The sequence below is a fragment of the Paroedura picta genome, chromosome 16, assembly GCF_049243985.1.
Source record: "Paroedura picta isolate Pp20150507F chromosome 16, Ppicta_v3.0, whole genome shotgun sequence".
NCBI classification, from domain to species: domain Eukaryota; kingdom Metazoa; phylum Chordata; class Lepidosauria; order Squamata; family Gekkonidae; genus Paroedura; species Paroedura picta.
Window position 1 is genome coordinate 3,237,052 of NC_135384.1, and position 16,817 is coordinate 3,253,868.

A 16,817-nucleotide genomic window follows, 5' to 3' on the forward strand; every position below is an offset into this window, starting at 1 on the left:
CCTGCACACTTGTATGCCTATTATTTGCTCCAGGCAGTTTGCTTAACCCTCCCCCCCCCCCGTGGGGGGGAATAGGTAAGGGCTCTTTTCTTTCCACACCAATTTTTAAACCACAGGTTTTTGTGGTCTTTGCTGCCACCACATGGCCACTAAAGTCTAGGGCAACAAAGTTATCAGAAGAAGAAAAAAGAGAATTAAGGATTTAGATTTTTGTTGTTGTTGTTGTTATATGCGAAGTCGTGTCCGACCCATCGCGACCCCATGGACAATGATCCTCCAGTGATTTTTTTTTAAGCAGTGTAAATAAGAACCATAGTCACTGTCCATGCAAGCAGAATCATCTCTTCTTGAGATGTAGGAAGTACCTGTGAATTGACCAAAACATGTTCAACTTCAATTTTCTTAAAGAGTTTTATTCACAATGAAAACCAAGACCTTGTTGCTTGGACAATCTTTTCTCATAATAGAAATGAAATTACAGAAAACCCTTTCCTTTTTATGAAAATTGCAGACAATTCGATCAAACAACCTTCCTCGGTGCAATTATTATTCATCATGGTCAGAACCTTTGTATAAAATAATGTTGACTCCTCCGAGCCAACAGGAAACAGGCAGCATGTAAATAAAATTAATATTTATTTATTCAGATATTTCATTACTGTGGAGTTTTGGAGCTTGGAGTACCCTAGTTATTTTTTCCCCCTGATTAGGTCCTCTCTCCTGTTCAGGTCAGGTCTCAACACAATCCTGTAGCATTTGGGGAAAAAGATACAGCCTAGCAAACCAGCACTAGAGAATAAGATAGAAAAGATCTCCAGAGCTACCGTGGGTTTTCCTTTGGTGCCCAGGTAGGTCGGAATGAAACACAGCCAAACACTGCAGAAGATCAGCATGCTGAAGGTGATGAACTTGGCTTCGTTGAAAGTATCAGGCAGCTTCCTGGCTTGGAAGGCCACAAACAGGCTGATGAGGGACAGAAGTCCCATATAACCCAGGACAGTGTAGAACATGACCACAGACCCTTCATTACATTGTAGTACGATCTCTTCAGCCAGTGACAGCAAATCAAAATCTGGGAATGGGGGAGAAGTTGTTAGCCACACCACAGAAATGCCTACTTGGATGAGGGAGCAGGAAAGGACAACTGAGTTAGCCAGCCGTTTCCCCATCCACTTCCTCATCCTGGACCCTGGTTTGGTGGCCATGAAAGCGACCATCACAGTAATGGTCTTGGCCAACACACAAGACACAGCAATGGAGAAGATGATGCTGAAAGCAGATTGTCGAAAGTAGCAGGTTGCCTTACTTGGCTGGCCAAGAAAAAGCAAGGAAGACAGGAAGCAGAGCAGGAGGGCAATGAGAAGGATGTAGGTGATATCCCGGTTATTGGCTTTGACAATGGGGGTGTCTTTGTGTTTAATGAAAATCCCTAGCACTACAGTAGTCATCAGAACGAAAGAAACAGCAACGGAAGCCATTGTAGTTCCTAAAGGTTCTTCGAAAGATAGGAAGCTCATTGTCTTTGGAATGCAACCATCCCGCTCCTTGGTTGGATACTGATCACTTGGACATGGGATACAATCATCCATATCTGGGAAAAAGAAAGATAAAGAGGGAGCATCACAGTAACCGCTGACATGAGGTATAATACAGGATTTGTGACTGTATTTGAGGTGGGGGAGCAGTGTTGAAAAAGTCATGGTCAGTCTCTACTGCTGGTGCTCGGCGTGGTGTTGCTCCAGGGATAATTGTGCTAATGATGATAGTGGAGATGGTGATTTAGCATTAGATCTTTTTAAAGAAAACAAATCATATGGAGGATAACTCTGATGTTTGTACACTACTTTCAACCATGCTGGCAATGAGGACTATTTTAAAATAACTATGTGGATTGATGGCCTACGTGAAAATGTGTGTGATTTCAGGGGGTATTCAGATGAGCCTGCAAAATGAGATATTGGGTTGAAAATTTTATTCACCTGTTGGTTCGGTTCTAAATCATAGAATCATGGAGGTGGAAGGGACGTCCAGGGTCTTCTAGTCTAACTCCCTGCAGAATACAAGAAACTCACAACTATCTGTCCACTCACACTGACCTCAGTTCCATGCCTGTAGCGTGTTTGGATTGAAGGGACAAAAAGAGGAGGAGGAGTGTGCGGGGTGGGAAGGAAGAGAGGACCAGATAGTGATTTGAGAGACATAACCTGTTGGACTCAGGCTAGTCTCAGCTGGGGGATACCCTCATGGATTATCAAAAGGATGATCTGAACAACCTGAACATTACTGACAAGACTCAGAGGAAGTGGCTGCATGGCCAGGATGGCATGAAGGTCCAGAGTTTTAGGCCACCTACCTCTTTGTTCTGAAATCTTCCCTTCTGGGCAAGGGAGACAATCGTAGCAACAAAATGGCGCCCCTTCCTTCTTTTTCTTATGATAGCCAGGGTGGCAGTAGTCGTTGCACACAGAAATGGACCGCGTCTATCCAAAGACATGATCAAGGATATGGGCAGATGTCAGGTTTTAGTTATTCGTTATTAACTGATATTTAACAAAAGTGAGCCATTCACATAGAGTAATAGCGAATATTACCCTTGTAAAAATCAGAAAAGAAATGTACATACATTGTTTGATATATCTTTCTCAGATGAGAAAAGAATACATATGTTTTGCGTTGCTCCCTTACCGGGTTACCATATTCAAATGAACGCATGGACAAACTTCCCCATAAACTTAAGATATGGACAATAGACATTTTTGTGCTATTTTAAAATAATGTGAGACATAGGTGATTCATAGGTGAATTCCATAAATAATATTTTGAGGAAACAGAATTGCAAGCTTAATTCTTTTGGGCTCCCAATATCTTGGAAAATCCCAGGGGCATCCCGAGATGCCATCTGGCCTTAAACAGCTTAAAAATCAGGTTTCATCCGTTGGTATTGCTCCATTCCATCAATTGAACCATAGTCTTCAAAATGCCAACTGAAACAGGAGGCTGATCATGGCTGATAACTGAAATAGGGGGGCTATTGATCAGAGAATGGATTGCCCTTGAGAAGACCCTGAAATCCATACCTGGTTAAAACCAGCTGGCCACACAATCAAATTCTCTTGAACAATGACTTCTTGTCCTTTGGGAACATCATAATTCACATTTCCAATTTTTACCCTGGAGAAACTCTTATTTGGGAATATGACCAGGTTCATGATATCAAACCGAACTCCCATTTCCCACTTATCATTAAAAGACAAGCTTTCTCCAGCAGTGTTGTTAAATGAAATGCCTTGAAGAAATGGGTGGATCTGGTTCAAAGGGAAGAAGAAGAAGAAGAAGAAGAAGAAGAAGAAGAAGAAGAAGAAGAAGAAGAAGAAGAAGAAATTTTATTGCTGTGGTTGATGAAATGTTTTCCTTCCTAATTCAGTTTTTATGAAGTTTGAGCAATGTATTAGGGGGAAACATGAGGATTCATTCAAAGCTGTCATCAAATAATATATCCATCATTTCACCAGTTGTAAGGGTAGTGAGAAATTTGTACATTTTAACACTTATGCTAACATAGACACGTCAATAAAGTGTGAAGATTACCTGCCAAGGCTGCAGATCTTGGTATCCCCCTCCTTGACCTCCATGCCTTGATCTGAGATAGGATCTGGATGAAAACATGGCATGCAAAGTGTGTGCCACAGCATAGACTGCATTGTAGATGCTGTAACTGTGACCTGTCATCTGCAATTCAAAAAGATTCCTGGGAAGATTCTCTAGCTTCTCCTCCCCAGTACAGGTTCCATTGATCATTATTCCCTCCTGGGGATTTGAATAAGAACAGTCAAATGCTTGCTCCCAGAATTCCTTAAGAAATCCATTTCCTTGCTCACAGTAAGGTTTTATGTCCTGCAGAAAGCTCTGGAATCCAAGGACTTGGTTGGAGTGAATTGCAAAGAAGATGGTTCCATGGAAGAACTGAAAATCCCAGGCCCTGTGAAGGCCTGTTAATGCAAAATCAACCTGGGCTGTCATAATCCATATCTTTCTCAATGATACCATTTCTGGAAATACATTCCTGCCTAGATACATGTACGTGGTGAATGCTATAAGTGCCATAGATTCTCCGTAGAACATAAAAGTATTGGCCTTGCTGTCTCTGAAAGGGAGATAAATATCTAAGAGGACATCAGTAACAGGGTCCACGTAATCCCAATGATACTGCTTAGGGAACCTGTGGCTGAAAGCCAAACAGATGCCATTTTGTGAAATCAGTGGCTCTAGTCCTTTTAAGAAATGTTCTCCACTGTCATCAGCCACGGCAAAAAGCCCAACCCACGTCCATCGGAAATGGAGAAGTAACTGGATGAGCCCCATATTTTGATGGGCTTCATCGGGGACCATGCGGTAAAAGGAAGGGGACTGTTTTGCATTTCTCTCCTCTGGAGCAAATGATCCATATGTCAGCTAAAAAATAAGTATACACATAGATTAGATGTGTTAGGACTGTTGGGTAGTGATGATACAAATATGTCTTGAAGGAAAGTCTAGATCTGACAAGAGTTCAATGGCTGATTCTGCCTGATTCATCTCCGACTGAGCACATACAAGGCAATTTTGGGGCAAGAAATCTTCCCAAAAACATCTCACACTATCACAGGAACACACAGTCCCCTTGTACTGACCCAGAGGAACCCAAGTCTTTCATGGTCAGATTTTATATATTCTAATTAGCAGCATCTGGTCAAGGATTCAGGTTGAGGTCTTTCAAGAATGTTTCCACTTGCGCCCTTTAACTGGATGCAAACATTGCATTTGAACATGAGACTTTCTGTACACAAAACAGATGGCCTTCCATTTAGCCCCAGCCCCTTCCCAATTCATTTCGACTGGCTATTTTTCCAATTATGTTCATCCACTCGACATAGGCGTAGTTCTTTTTTCAATATTCACAATCAACCCTCCATCTTTCTTTTCTTTTTTTAAAGGAAGGGATGATTTACAAAAAGTAATTAAACCGAAATTAAATGTAACATCTCTACTGGACCAATGGCCTCAGCTTTTGCATTATTGGATTTCAAATTATTTGTCCACTTTGCACCTTTTCTATTTCCTAGGGGCATTCATTTAATCAGCAAGTACGCCTCTAGTCTTCTTTATTTTTACCATCTTCCAATTTTTGGAATTATTGTTTCGAGTGACTCACAAAAAAGATTTTGACTGTTGCGATGAGATGCGGGACAATCGTCCTTTTTAAATTTTGTTGAAATTTGGGTATGTCCTTCAGAACTCTTGCATCACTCCCAGACAATAAATATTACAAATTGCAAACTCATCTCTCCTGATCACAGATCTTACCTGTGGAATCTTGTAGAGAGTTAGGAGGTCTGACATGTGGAAAGAGATATCAGAAGTAAGTCCCCCAATGACGGTCATTAGGTCTTTATGGGAATCACATCCATAATTAGGAAAATATCGATGTACTTTATAGAGCAGGTCAAGGGTGGTACGATACGTCATCCTCATGTCATAGTAGCTATCATAGATGTGGAATCCAAGAGTAGCATTGGACAAGATCTTAGGATTGTCGTTCGTCTCTTTGACAGCAAAGACCAAGGCTAGAGCATGTTGGTAGAACTTTGTCACCACACTGTAAATAGGGATACATATACTGTAACACAGGGGTAGTCAACCTGTGGTCCTCCAGATGTCCATGGACTACAATTCCCATGAATCCCTGCCAGCAAATGCTCATGGGAATTGTAGTCCATGAACATCTGGAGGACCACAGGTTGACTACCCCTGCTCTAACGGGAACGTTATTACAGTTGTTTGTCACAGTCATTTTCCTTTCCATATTTGATTTTGTTCCCTCTATTTGTGGAGAGCCTCACTTTTCTTTGCTACATTCCTGAGCTAATAATCATCTTTCAGTGTTCAGGTCCCCCCACAGTTTCTCTGAACATTGCCAGTGTATTGTTGAGACACAGTGTCATGTAATGGTAAAAGAATGGCGGACTCTAATCCGGAGAAACAGGTTTGATTTCCTAGGAATGTGCGATTCAATTTGATCAGGTCAAGAAATGCACGAATCTACCTTGATTCAGGCATGTTTCATCCAAATCCAGTCTGAATCACCATTAAATGGCTGGATCAGCCTTGTTCAAATCACCGATTTGACCAAGTGGCTGTTTAAAAAGAGAAAGAAGTAAAAATATTTCCTTTTTGTCTTCCCTGGGTTCTATGGGGATGCAGTTTTGAGGTAGAAACACCAAATTTGCAGCGTATCTGCAGGAGCGTCTTCTAAAACACACACACACACACACACACAAAACAAGCTGCAAAAAGATTGGAACAGGGAATTCAATGCTAGGGGCACCCAAAGAGAGTGTCCCCATCTGACCCCCATCATTTCCTATGGTGAAAACAGATCAGAGAATCTTTTTTTCTCTCACCATAGGAAATCGTGGAGATTGGATGGGGGCACCAAAAGAGAGTGGACCTTCCCCCTGGACTACAGGAGTGGAAGAGGTGTCCACCTTCCTTCTGGAGCCATCCTTTCCCTCATATAAATCACCCTTACAGTGTAGATTCAAATGGGTAGCCATGTTGGTCTGAAGTAACACAATGAAATCAGAACCCAGTAGCACATTTAAGCCCAGCAAAGATTTATTCAAGGCGTGAGCTTTCGAGTGCAGGCACTTGTCTGAGGAAGAGTGCTTGCACTCGAAAGCTCACGCCCTGAATAAATCTTTGCTGGTCTTAAAGGTGCTGCTGGACTCTGATTTCATTGCCTTACAGTGTAGAGGCAGGCCAAATTTTCACGAGAAACAATACTCCTCACTTACTATGGATCCCTATACAGCTCCTGAGCTGGATCTCGACTGAAGGTTATTTCATGCAAATAGTAAAATATGTGAGAAACAATTTCCCCAACGAGGACATCTCCTGGCTGGTACCATTCGTGTGGAACTGGGAGGGGATCCTTCATGTGACACTTAGTGGCATCTGCTTGACATGGGAGGGAAAGTAGAAACAGCAACAGCCTTTCTAGTTCCAGCATCCTGCCAGCAGCACAGGTTTTTCCTGTTCCTGTTTTTAGCCTCATCCAGCGTTCATCAAACCAGCTGGGTTGGCCGCTGAGTCTGCTTTCAAAAAGTCAGTGTATAAGCCATGCTCAAAGTATTGGGAACAGCTATGCATGGTGGTATAGGGTGAAAAATGTTCTGCCGTCACTACGGGTTTTAAAAGGCAGCATGTGAGGGAAGAAATTAAGGCCGAGGGAGTTCTTCTTAGCCATCAAAGGCTCCGTGGTCTGATGTTAATAACTATTTCCTGGGTGATCATTTTTAGAACCTTCTGAAGAGCAGAAGGGGAGAGGCCGAATTACAGTTATCAGGAAAATGCCAGTGGGAAATAAGGTTGTCTGCCAATGGTGTCTCTGTGGAAACCTTCATCACAAATATGGTTTGTTTTTCTGCCTTCTTCCTCCTCCTGCCCCAATCTGACCACCAGATTTTTGGCTTCTAATGGGGACAATTGGAGGCAGAGCAGACTCTCAAGGCAAACTTGAACAGGAAACGAAGTCCTAAGTAAAAAAGAAACAGTTGTTCTTCATTCATTCGGTCCTGTTCTAGAGGCAAGCAGAGAGGAAGTGGGGTCAAAGGAGCAGGAAGTGTCCAACTGAGCCAATCACAACACAGGAGGAGATTATTTGAAAAATACCAGGAATTTCCTAATCTAAATATACTAACTGCACATTTCAGATCATGCATGTTCCAACACTTTATTTACTCCAGACATGCATGTCACATCCTAATAATTTGGGAGAAAGACAAGCTTAGAACTCAGGAAAGGCCCAGCATGAATGATCCCTTTGTCCCTCTGGACAGTCTCATTTCTCATGGCTCTTTATAAAAATGAAAAGAACTAAGAAAAGTAGGAAAGAAAGAACCCCAGATAATGACTGTTCATCTAATCAAATTCCTTCATTCATTTATTCATCTATCATATGGCAGAGTTACACACCGGAATCATAGAGTAAAATGAAATATGTAGCCAAGTAGGCACAACAATTAGGCAGATTGGATAATTCCCCTTAAATACTAATATCTAAACTTTCAATCCACTTAATCGCAGCTGGGGAGAGTACAAAGAGCTCTGTTACATCTCCCCAGAAAGTGTGATGCACACATTCGTATGACAGAAGAATAGTTTGGTGGGCTACACCACAAGTGCTCTCGGGACCTGGTATTCAGCCTGGTGATACACATTCTTGATAGCTGGACCTTCATGGGGCTGGTTCAGTTATGCATGACCTGCAAGACGGAGCTCTTCCAACAGGCATTTGGTTGAGGCCAGGATAAGGATGCTGACATCATCTGAGTACCTCCTTGAGCGAAGTCGCCCCTCTGTCTCCTGGGAGTCACATCAATGAGCTAACAGAAGAGCACGTTTGTCATTGCTATGATCACTGTTATGATGCTGCTATTGGGATATATTAGGCTGTTGATTTTTATAATGAATTGAGTATTTGTATTTGACCATATGTTATTTTAATGTTAAACATTGTAAAGCACCATGAGCCGGCCTGGCTGGGAGTGGGGAAGTTAATGTCAATAAATAAGTAAATAAAAATGAAATGGGACCATCACTCGCATTATGAAAGCGGAAATGTTTGACGGGGACATAAATTCATTCTGCCTGTCAGAAGACTCCAACTATTACTGTTCCTCTTGATACAGAATTGCCCTTGGAGCCTTACGGATTCTCCAAAACTCACAGAGGTAGGTCCTTTCCCATTATGAACGCCCCAAACTTCCCTTTCCATCCGTTCATTCCTGACATATAGCAGTACATGTAAAAAATCATATGTAGGTTTAGTCCCTGAGACAAATATTCCTTCTACTCCTTTCCATTCTTTACTAGCTTTACCATCAATACGCAAGACGTAGAAATGAAAGATTAGAAAGGTGGGATTTGAACACATAATTGGAAAATGGGCCACAAAGTGCAACCTTTACCTCCAAAATAACAACATAATATAAATGTTTAAAAGGTTACTAAAAATAATTACATACTATACCATTTATTTTTTAAAAACCTGAATTCTTTATTTATTGGGTCAGATTCTTCCTTGTGATTTTGAGAGCCGGTGTGGTGTGGTGGTTAACAGTGGTGGCCTCTGATCTGGAGAACAGGGAGTCTGTTGTGGGGGGGAGGAAGGGTAGGTAATTGTAGGTCATTTTGAGACACATGAGGCCTTTTGAGTGACCTTGGGCCAGTCATAATTCTCTCAGATATCTCTCAACCTCACCTACCTGACAGAGTGTCTGTCCCATGGAGGGGAATGGAAAGCATTTGTAAACCACTTTGAGATTCCTTCAGGTAGGAAGAAGCAGGGTACAAAAAAACAGTGCTTCTCTCTTCTTGCTCAGGGAAGGAGAAGAATGCTGGAATGCCCTAGCTGCTTGCTGGCAGAAGACCAGTGTCACTTATGAAGATGAGATATATTAGGAAACACCACTCCTAATTTCTCCTCATTAGTTCCTCTCTCTTATTCAGCTCAGGCCTTAACACAATAATGTAGCATTTGGGTAAAAAGATACATCCGAGCAACCCCACATCGGACACCATGACAGAGAAGATCTCCACAGCTACCATATATTTCCCTTTGGTGCTTAGATAGGCTGGAATGAAAGACACCCAAACACTGCAAAAGATCATCATGCTGAAGGTGATGAACTTTGCTTCATTAAAAGTGTCTGGCAACTTCCTGGCTATGAAAGCTACTACCAAACTCACAAGGGACAGAAGTCCCATATAACCCAGAGCAATGTAGAACATGAAAACAGACCCTTCATTACATTCTACTATGATCTCTTCAGTCAAGGACAAGGTGTCAACATCTGGGAATGGTGGTGCAGTTGCTAGCCACACAATAGAAATACCTGCCTGAGTAAAGGAGCAGGAAAGGATAATGAAGTTGGACAGTCTTTTCCCCACCCATTTCCTCATCCTGGATCCTGGTTTGGTGGCCATGAAAGCGACCACCACAGTGACGGTCTTGGCCAACACACAAGAAACAGCCACCGAAAAGATGACACTGAAAGTGGATTGTCGAAAGAAGCAGGTCGCCTTGCTTGGCTGACCAAGAAAAAGCAAGGAAGAGAGGAAGCAGAAGATGATGGCAATGAGTAGTATGTAAGTGATATCTCGGTTGTTGGCTTTGACAACAGGAGTGTTTTTGTGCTTAATGAAAGTTCCTAATACTACCGTGGTGATAAGAGCGAAAGAAATAGCTCCAGAAGCCAAAGAAATCCCCAATGGTTCATCAAAAGACAGGAAGTTTAGCGTCTTGGGAATGCATCCATCTTGGTCCTTGCTTGGATGCTGATCACTCGGGCATTTGGTACAATCTACTGCATCTGGGGAAAAAATATTAAGAGAGACTGTTGTCATGAGAATGGATATGATAGGGGTTTTCTGACTGTACTTGATAGGGGGGCAATGTTGAAAAAGTTTGTCATGTGTGGTGGTGGTATGCCGAACGTGCAGTTTGATAATTTGCACTTATAATAATAATATTGATGATCAAGATTTACGAATTCGCTTTTATTACATAACTATGAAACATAATTTAAAATTACATTTTTTTTTACAAAATTAAATATTGTGACACTCTGGCATAGAATCATAGAATCATAGAATCATAGAGTTGGAAGGGGCCATACAGGCCATCTAGTCCAACCCCCTGCTCAACGCAGGATTAGCCCTAAGCATCCTAAAGCAGTGGTCCCCAACCTGCGGGCCGCGGCCCGGCAACGGGCCGCAAAGGCCATGGCGCCGGGCCGCGGCTCCCTCTCCCCGCCCCCCCCCGCAGTAAAAAATTTCCCAGGCCGCAAGTTTGCGGCCCGGGAAGCTACTTACTGCGGGAGGGCGGGCAGGGAATCAGGGCCGGGCCGCGCCCGTGCAGGCCGCGCCCGCTCGGCCCGATCCGCGGGTGCGGCCCGATCCGTGGGCGCGGCCTGCGGGCGCGGCCGGGCGCGGCTCGTGGGTGCGGCCCGCAGGCGCGGCCGGGCGCGGCTCGCGGGCGCGGCCCGATCCGAGGGTGCGGCCGGGCGCGGCTCGCGGGCGCGGCCCGGAGCATGGGCGTGGCCCACGCGGGCGCGGTCCCTGCGGGCGCGACCCAATGCCCTGCCGGTCCCCAGCCTAATAAAGGTTGGGGACCACTGTCCTAAAGCATGTCAATCAGAAAAGCTTATAGGAGGTCAAGGCAAATTGCATCAACGGAATGATAAGAAGAACAAGTCAGTCTTGCAGAACCTAGACACGTCCTGCACATCATGAGTCTCTTGAGACAAAGCATTCCACCTAGTTGGGTTCACGATAGAGAAAGCCCTTGTTCCCATTGTGGTTAAATGAGCTCCCTAGGGGCCCGGGCACTGCCACCACAGAGTTCATAATAGTCCAGGTAACCCATGAAGTATGATGTTCCCAAGCCATTTACAGCCTTCAAGACCCAAGAAGCAATTTGAAGAACTTGTTAATATTGCAAGATAAGCTGAATATGTGCAGACCATAATGGCCTAGTCAACAGCTTAGCTGCCACATTCTGAACAAGCTGAAGTTTCCAAAGCCCTGCATAGAGTGAATTGCTTGCACTTGAACAGTCCTTGCACTCGAAAGCTCATGCCCTGAATAAATCTTTGTTGGCCTGAAATGTGCCACTGGACTCTCATTTTATTGTTACAGTCTGGGACAGAGATTATTTCCGATGGCTTGCAAAATGCTTGCTTTTCCCAAAGAGGGACAAGGAAAGGTTCATACCAAGGAAGACTTGACATCCAAATCGTCTGAATAATCATGAATGATGATGCATTACGTCACCTACCTACATAACTCGAAATCTTCCCTTCTGGACAAGGAACACAATCGTAGCAGCAGAACGTCTCCCCTTCTCTCTTTCTCTTATGGTAGCCAGGGTTGCAATAGTCATTGCACACAGAAATTGCCACCGTCTATCGAAAAACATGAACAAGGATTCAGGCAGGATATCTCAAATTTTATTTTATTCTTTTCTAACTGCTGAAGAAGATGATGAAGATGACAATGAGTAAAAAGAAGACAAAGAAGGAGAGCTGGTTCTTCATACCCTGTCACTCCTAGAAGGAGTCCCAAAGTGGCTTACACCTGGTGAAGGAGGTGGGGCCCTAGCCCTAACCCAAACTTTAACCCTAACTCATTTTTGGCTTTGAGGAAACATTAACTATCAGAGCTGGGCCTGGCAGCACCCCTGTGCAACCCAGAGAATTGAGTGGCCCCTGAAAAGACCCTGGAATCCATACCTGGTTAAAACCTGTTTGCCATACAATCATGTTTCCATCAACAAGGAACTGTTGTCCTTCGGGTGCAAATAAATTCACCCTTCCAATAGTTACCCTGGAGAAACTCTTATTTGGGAATATGACCAGGTTTGTTATATCAAATCCACCTCCGGTTTCCCATTGACCATTAAAAGACACGGTTTCCCCAGATGTATTGTTAAATGAGATGCCTTGAAGAAATGTATGAACCTGGTTCAAAGGAGAACACCAAAAAGAGTTTTCATAGCCTGTGGGAGCAATCATTATTCCATGTTCGCAGAAGAATGAAATTTCAACAGTATTTACATAATCTGTGGTCATCAGATAGTATGTTCATCATTTCACCAGTTATACAGGTGATGAACTGATCATTTTCATATTCCCATCAATAGATTTCCCATCAATAGATTTCATATTCCCGTCAATAGATTTCATATTCCCATCAAAACGACGGGAATATTTTCATATTCCCATCATGTTCATGTTCCCATCAATATTCCCATCATATTCCCATCAATAGTGGGAAGATTACCTGCCAAAGCTGCAGATCATGGTATTCCACCCTTTGGCCGCCATGCATTGATCTGTGATATAAATACATGGCATGCAAAGAATGGGCAGCAGCATAGACTGCGTTGTAGATGCTGTAACTGTGGCCTGTCATGCGCATCTCAAAAAGATGCCTGGGAAGATCCTCCAGCTTCTCCTCCCCAGTACATATTGTCTCCAGGAGGTTTGAATAAGAACAGTCAAATGCTTGCTCCCAGAATTCCTTGAGAAAGCCATTTCCACAGTCACGGTAAGGTTTCATCTCCTTCAGAAAGCTCTGGAATCCAAGGACTTCACTGGAGTGGATTTCAAAGGAAATGGTCCCATGGAAGAACTGGAAGCCCCAGTTCCTTTGAAGGCCTGATAATGCAAAATCAACCTGGGCTGTCATAATCCATATCTTTCTGAATGACAACATTTCCTGAAAATCAGGAAAAGAAAGAAACATAAAAGTGATGAATGATATCAGTGCCCCAGAGTCTCCATAAAAGATAAATGTATTGGCTTTGCTATCTCTGAAAGGTTGATAAATAGTGAAGAAGGAAGGAAGAAGGTCCCTCATTGAATTCCAATGAATTTTTCTGCGGACCCTGTGTGTAAAAGCCAAGCAGATGCCATTTTGAGAAAGCAGTGGTTCCAGCACTTTCAAGAAATGTTCTCCACCATCATCATCTACAGCATAAAGCCCAACCCATGTCCACTGGAAATGGAGAAGTAACCGGATGAGCCCCGTAGTCTGACGGCCTTCATTGGGCACCATGCGGTAAAAGGATGGGAATTGTTTTCCATTTCTTTCCTCTTGAGCAAATGATCCATATGTCAGCTAAAAGGAAGTGTACACATATATTAAACAGGTGTTTAGAAGTTTGTTTGGATCCAGTACTTAAGTCATGCTTTCTGAACCAGGGTTTTGTGAAACCTTGGGGTTTCTTGATTGAGTGGGAGTTAATTAATTTTGTATATATTTTAAAAACTTGTTAAACGTTTATTGGGTAATATAACCACGTATATGATCATATTGACACACACACACTTCCCAGATTGGTCAGTGATATGCCCAGAAGGGGTGGGAAGGGGATGGGCCATGGGTGAGCATGCCCCTAGCTCTGCTTCCAACCATATTCTGCCACGTAGTCCTCGAAGTCTGAGGAATGTTTCAGGGGTTTCTCATCAGTAAAAAAAGTTGAGAAATGTTGACTTAAGTATATATTTTGGGAAGGACTCTGTACGCTTGACAGGAGTTTAAACCTACTGGATGAATCTCAAATTGTCTGTGAAAGAAATGTGTGTGAATATACTTACACTAACATTTGAGCACATGGATTTTGCTTTTACTGACGCAGTCCCTAATCATCTCAAATAGGACATGGACAAGATTGAGGAGCTGCAGAGGAGAGTAACGAACAAGCCTTATGAGGAAAGGCTATGGGATTTAGGAATAGTTTCATGCAAAAAAAAATTTTTTTAGACTGTTTAGGCTTTGCCTCAAACCATTTTGGGTCAAATTTGAAGGCTGAGGCTTTGCAAAGCAACTCACCAATTAATTCCTTTACTTGGAGATGCTGGGAATTGCCTTATGGGTTTTATGTAAGCTAAGCAAGGGCTGTACCACTTAGCCCCATCGGTTCCCACTCTTTTCTGATAGCTATTTTCCCTTCTTTCGGACTTGGTTCTTCGGGACACCTCTTCATCTTACCCTCAGAATACCTCCCTGGAACTAAAGAAATAATATTATTGTTTAGTCACCCACAGTTCCTTGCTCAGGGTTTACCTGTGGTATCTTGTGGAGTCGAAAGATGTCTGCCATGGCAAAAGAAATATCCGACTCAAGTCCCCCAATGATGGCTATCAAATTTTTGTGAGCAGCACATTCATAGTTAGGAACAATCCGATGCAATTTGTATAGCAGATGAAGAGTGGAACTGTAGGCCATCTTCTTATCAAAGTAGCTGTCGTAGATGTGGAATCCAAGAGTGATGTTGGGCAAGATTCTGAGATTTTTGTTGATCTTGCTTATGGCAAACACCAAGGCCAGGACATGCTGGTGGAACTTGGTCACCATGCTGGAAACAGAGATATCTGTCCTTCAACTGGAATATTTTACATTTCTTTGTGTCAATACTGGTCCATTTCATATTTGATTTAGCTACTTCAGTCTAAGGAGAACCTCGATCTTGTTACATTTGTTACTGAGGTTGTCTGAGCTCATAAAATTCTCATCCAGCCAAAGTTAAGGTGTTAAGAATCAGACTGGAATGGATCTTAACCCAACACCTGCTGGTCATCTCTCATTCTTGGCTCGTGCAACAAACCCACAAGCAGACAAGCACAACTCAGGCCCTGCTCAGAAGGCTGGGGGAAATCCCCCAGGTAAACCTAGCCTTCTTAGTCGGGCTAATTGCTGCTCCCAAATCTCACTCAAGAGGTCTGGGGATCTCTCCTCAGTCACTGCCATCCTGTCCTGGGTAGTATCCCCCTTCCTTTATGCTAATAAAGGATTTCTGGATTTTATCCTACTTCCAATGTAATGCCAGCCATCAGGGTTCTTTGGTGATGCTGGTCATAGGGCTCTCGTCAGTCAAATATTTTAATCTTAAACAAATAACTGCTTTCTTCTACTATCATCAGCTCAACAGAATATATGGGCTACTGGTACAAGTTCTAATGAAGGAAATTAAGCCAGGTTTCCTTGGGAAAGTATCATGAACAAAGGACACAAATTAAATAATGCACAAGAGAAAATAATTCCTTACTAAGGACCAATGTACAGCTCCTGAGCCGGGTGTTGATGGAAGGCTATTTCATGCGAGTGGTAAAACAACTGAGAAGCAATTCCACCAATGAGGAAATCTCCCGGGTGGTACCATTCATGCTGAACAGGAAGGGGATCTTTCACGAGGCACTGGGTGGCATTTGATCTGTAGGCATTTGGAAATAGAAGCAACAGTAGCAACACAAGTTTACACATCCTGCAGGATTGCATGTCCTCCCGTTGACGGCCTCCGGTGGCCTATACCTGGCTGACCTTGGATGGAGACTGAGTTGGCCTGTATGCTTTCTGAAAAGGTATTGGTTCCCTGTGCCAAAAAGCTCAGCAACAGAAATGTTCAGAGCACAAATCTGCAACATACATGGCCTAAAAAGCAATGTGTGAAGGACCAAACTGAGAGTTCTGCCTCCCATCTGCCAGGGGCTCTCTAGTTTATAGCTGTTTCCATGTTGATTGCTTTCGAGCACCTTCGAAAAAGCCAAGGAAGATTTTGAGTGGAGATCAAATTATAGTGATTAGAACAATTCCAGGGGAGATTATTTTTTCCTGCCCATAGTGAGGCTCGGGGATGTTTTGTAGCAAATATGTTTCCTCCCCCCCCCCCCCATCTGAGTGTAACCTGGGTAGCAGAGAGCTATTGACAGGGAGAAGTCAGACCAAAGTGCAGGATCCCCTCTAAAAGTGCAGGATCACCAAGAGCCAGCTTGGTGTACTGGTTGGGAGCAGGGCCTTCTAATCTGCCGAGCTGGGTTTGACTCGACGCTCTCCAACATGCAACCAGCTGGGTGACCTTGGGCTCACCACGGAGCAGGGCTCTCTCAGGCTTCAGATCAACTGGAGAGCTCTTCCTCCCTTTCCTCAGTGGCTTGATGGTTCTATTGCTATTTCCATACTGATTTGTTTTTAGAACCTTCTGAAAGGCCAAAGGAACTTCAGAACGGAGATCAAATTATAGTCATTTGGAAAATCCCAGTGGGAAATAATTTCTTCTGCCTGTTATGAATCTTTGGAAATTTTGGTAGCAAACAGATTTCTTTTTTTCCACTGCTCTTTTTCAATCCCCCCCCCCCTCTTAGCTCTTTAATGGGGATGAAGGGAGCCGGATTCAAGGCTTGCGTGGTGAGCAGAGGTGAAGAGGATGATGTCAT

At 43.3% G+C, this 16,817-nt stretch overlaps 2 protein-coding genes across 2 annotated transcripts; both read right to left on the reverse strand.

Annotated features, from left to right (window-relative positions):
• Nucleotides 1–689: 689 nt before the first annotated feature.
• LOC143826540 (vomeronasal type-2 receptor 26-like) lies at nucleotides 690–6,976 on the reverse strand. The gene is made up of 5 exons (XM_077315373.1): nucleotides 6,834–6,976; nucleotides 5,344–5,635; nucleotides 3,589–4,452; nucleotides 2,354–2,480; nucleotides 690–1,591 (listed from the first exon to the last, which is right to left on the reverse strand). The coding sequence occupies exons 1-5, from the start codon at nucleotides 6,974–6,976 to the stop codon at nucleotides 690–692; spliced, it is 2,328 nt and encodes a 775-aa protein (XP_077171488.1).
• Nucleotides 6,977–9,513: 2,537 nt separating this feature from the next.
• Nucleotides 9,514–14,961, reverse strand: LOC143826543 (vomeronasal type-2 receptor 26-like). Its single transcript, XM_077315375.1, has 5 exons — nucleotides 14,671–14,961; nucleotides 13,543–13,722; nucleotides 12,883–13,320; nucleotides 11,879–12,005; nucleotides 9,514–10,412 (listed from the first exon to the last, which is right to left on the reverse strand). The coding sequence occupies exons 1-5, from the start codon at nucleotides 14,959–14,961 to the stop codon at nucleotides 9,514–9,516; spliced, it is 1,935 nt and encodes a 644-aa protein (XP_077171490.1).
• Between the last annotated feature and the right edge of the window lie 1,856 nt (nucleotides 14,962–16,817).

Excerpts from the sequence above, each read along its gene's own strand:
- LOC143826540 (XM_077315373.1), bottom strand. The coding sequence starts at position 6,976 with ATGAAGGATCCCCTCCCAGTTCCACACGAATGGTACCAGCCAGGAGAT. Across the intron at positions 2,481-3,588 it reads AAGATCTGCAGCCTTGGCAG|ACGCGGTCCATTTCTGTGTG; the intron begins GTAATCTTCACA and ends GTCTTTGGATAG. Across the intron at positions 1,592-2,353 it reads GAAGATTTCAGAACAAAGAG|ATATGGATGATTGTATCCCA; the intron begins GTAGGTGGCCTA and ends TCTTTTTCCCAG.
- LOC143826543 (XM_077315375.1), bottom strand. The coding sequence starts at position 14,961 with ATGGTGACCAAGTTCCACCAGCATGTCCTGGCCTTGGTGTTTGCCATA. Across the intron at positions 13,723-14,670 it reads GACTCCACAAGATACCACAG|CTGACATATGGATCATTTGC; the intron begins GTAAACCCTGAG and ends ACTTCCTTTTAG. Across the intron at positions 12,006-12,882 it reads ATGATCTGCAGCTTTGGCAG|ACGGTGGCAATTTCTGTGTG; the intron begins GTAATCTTCCCA and ends GTTTTTCGATAG.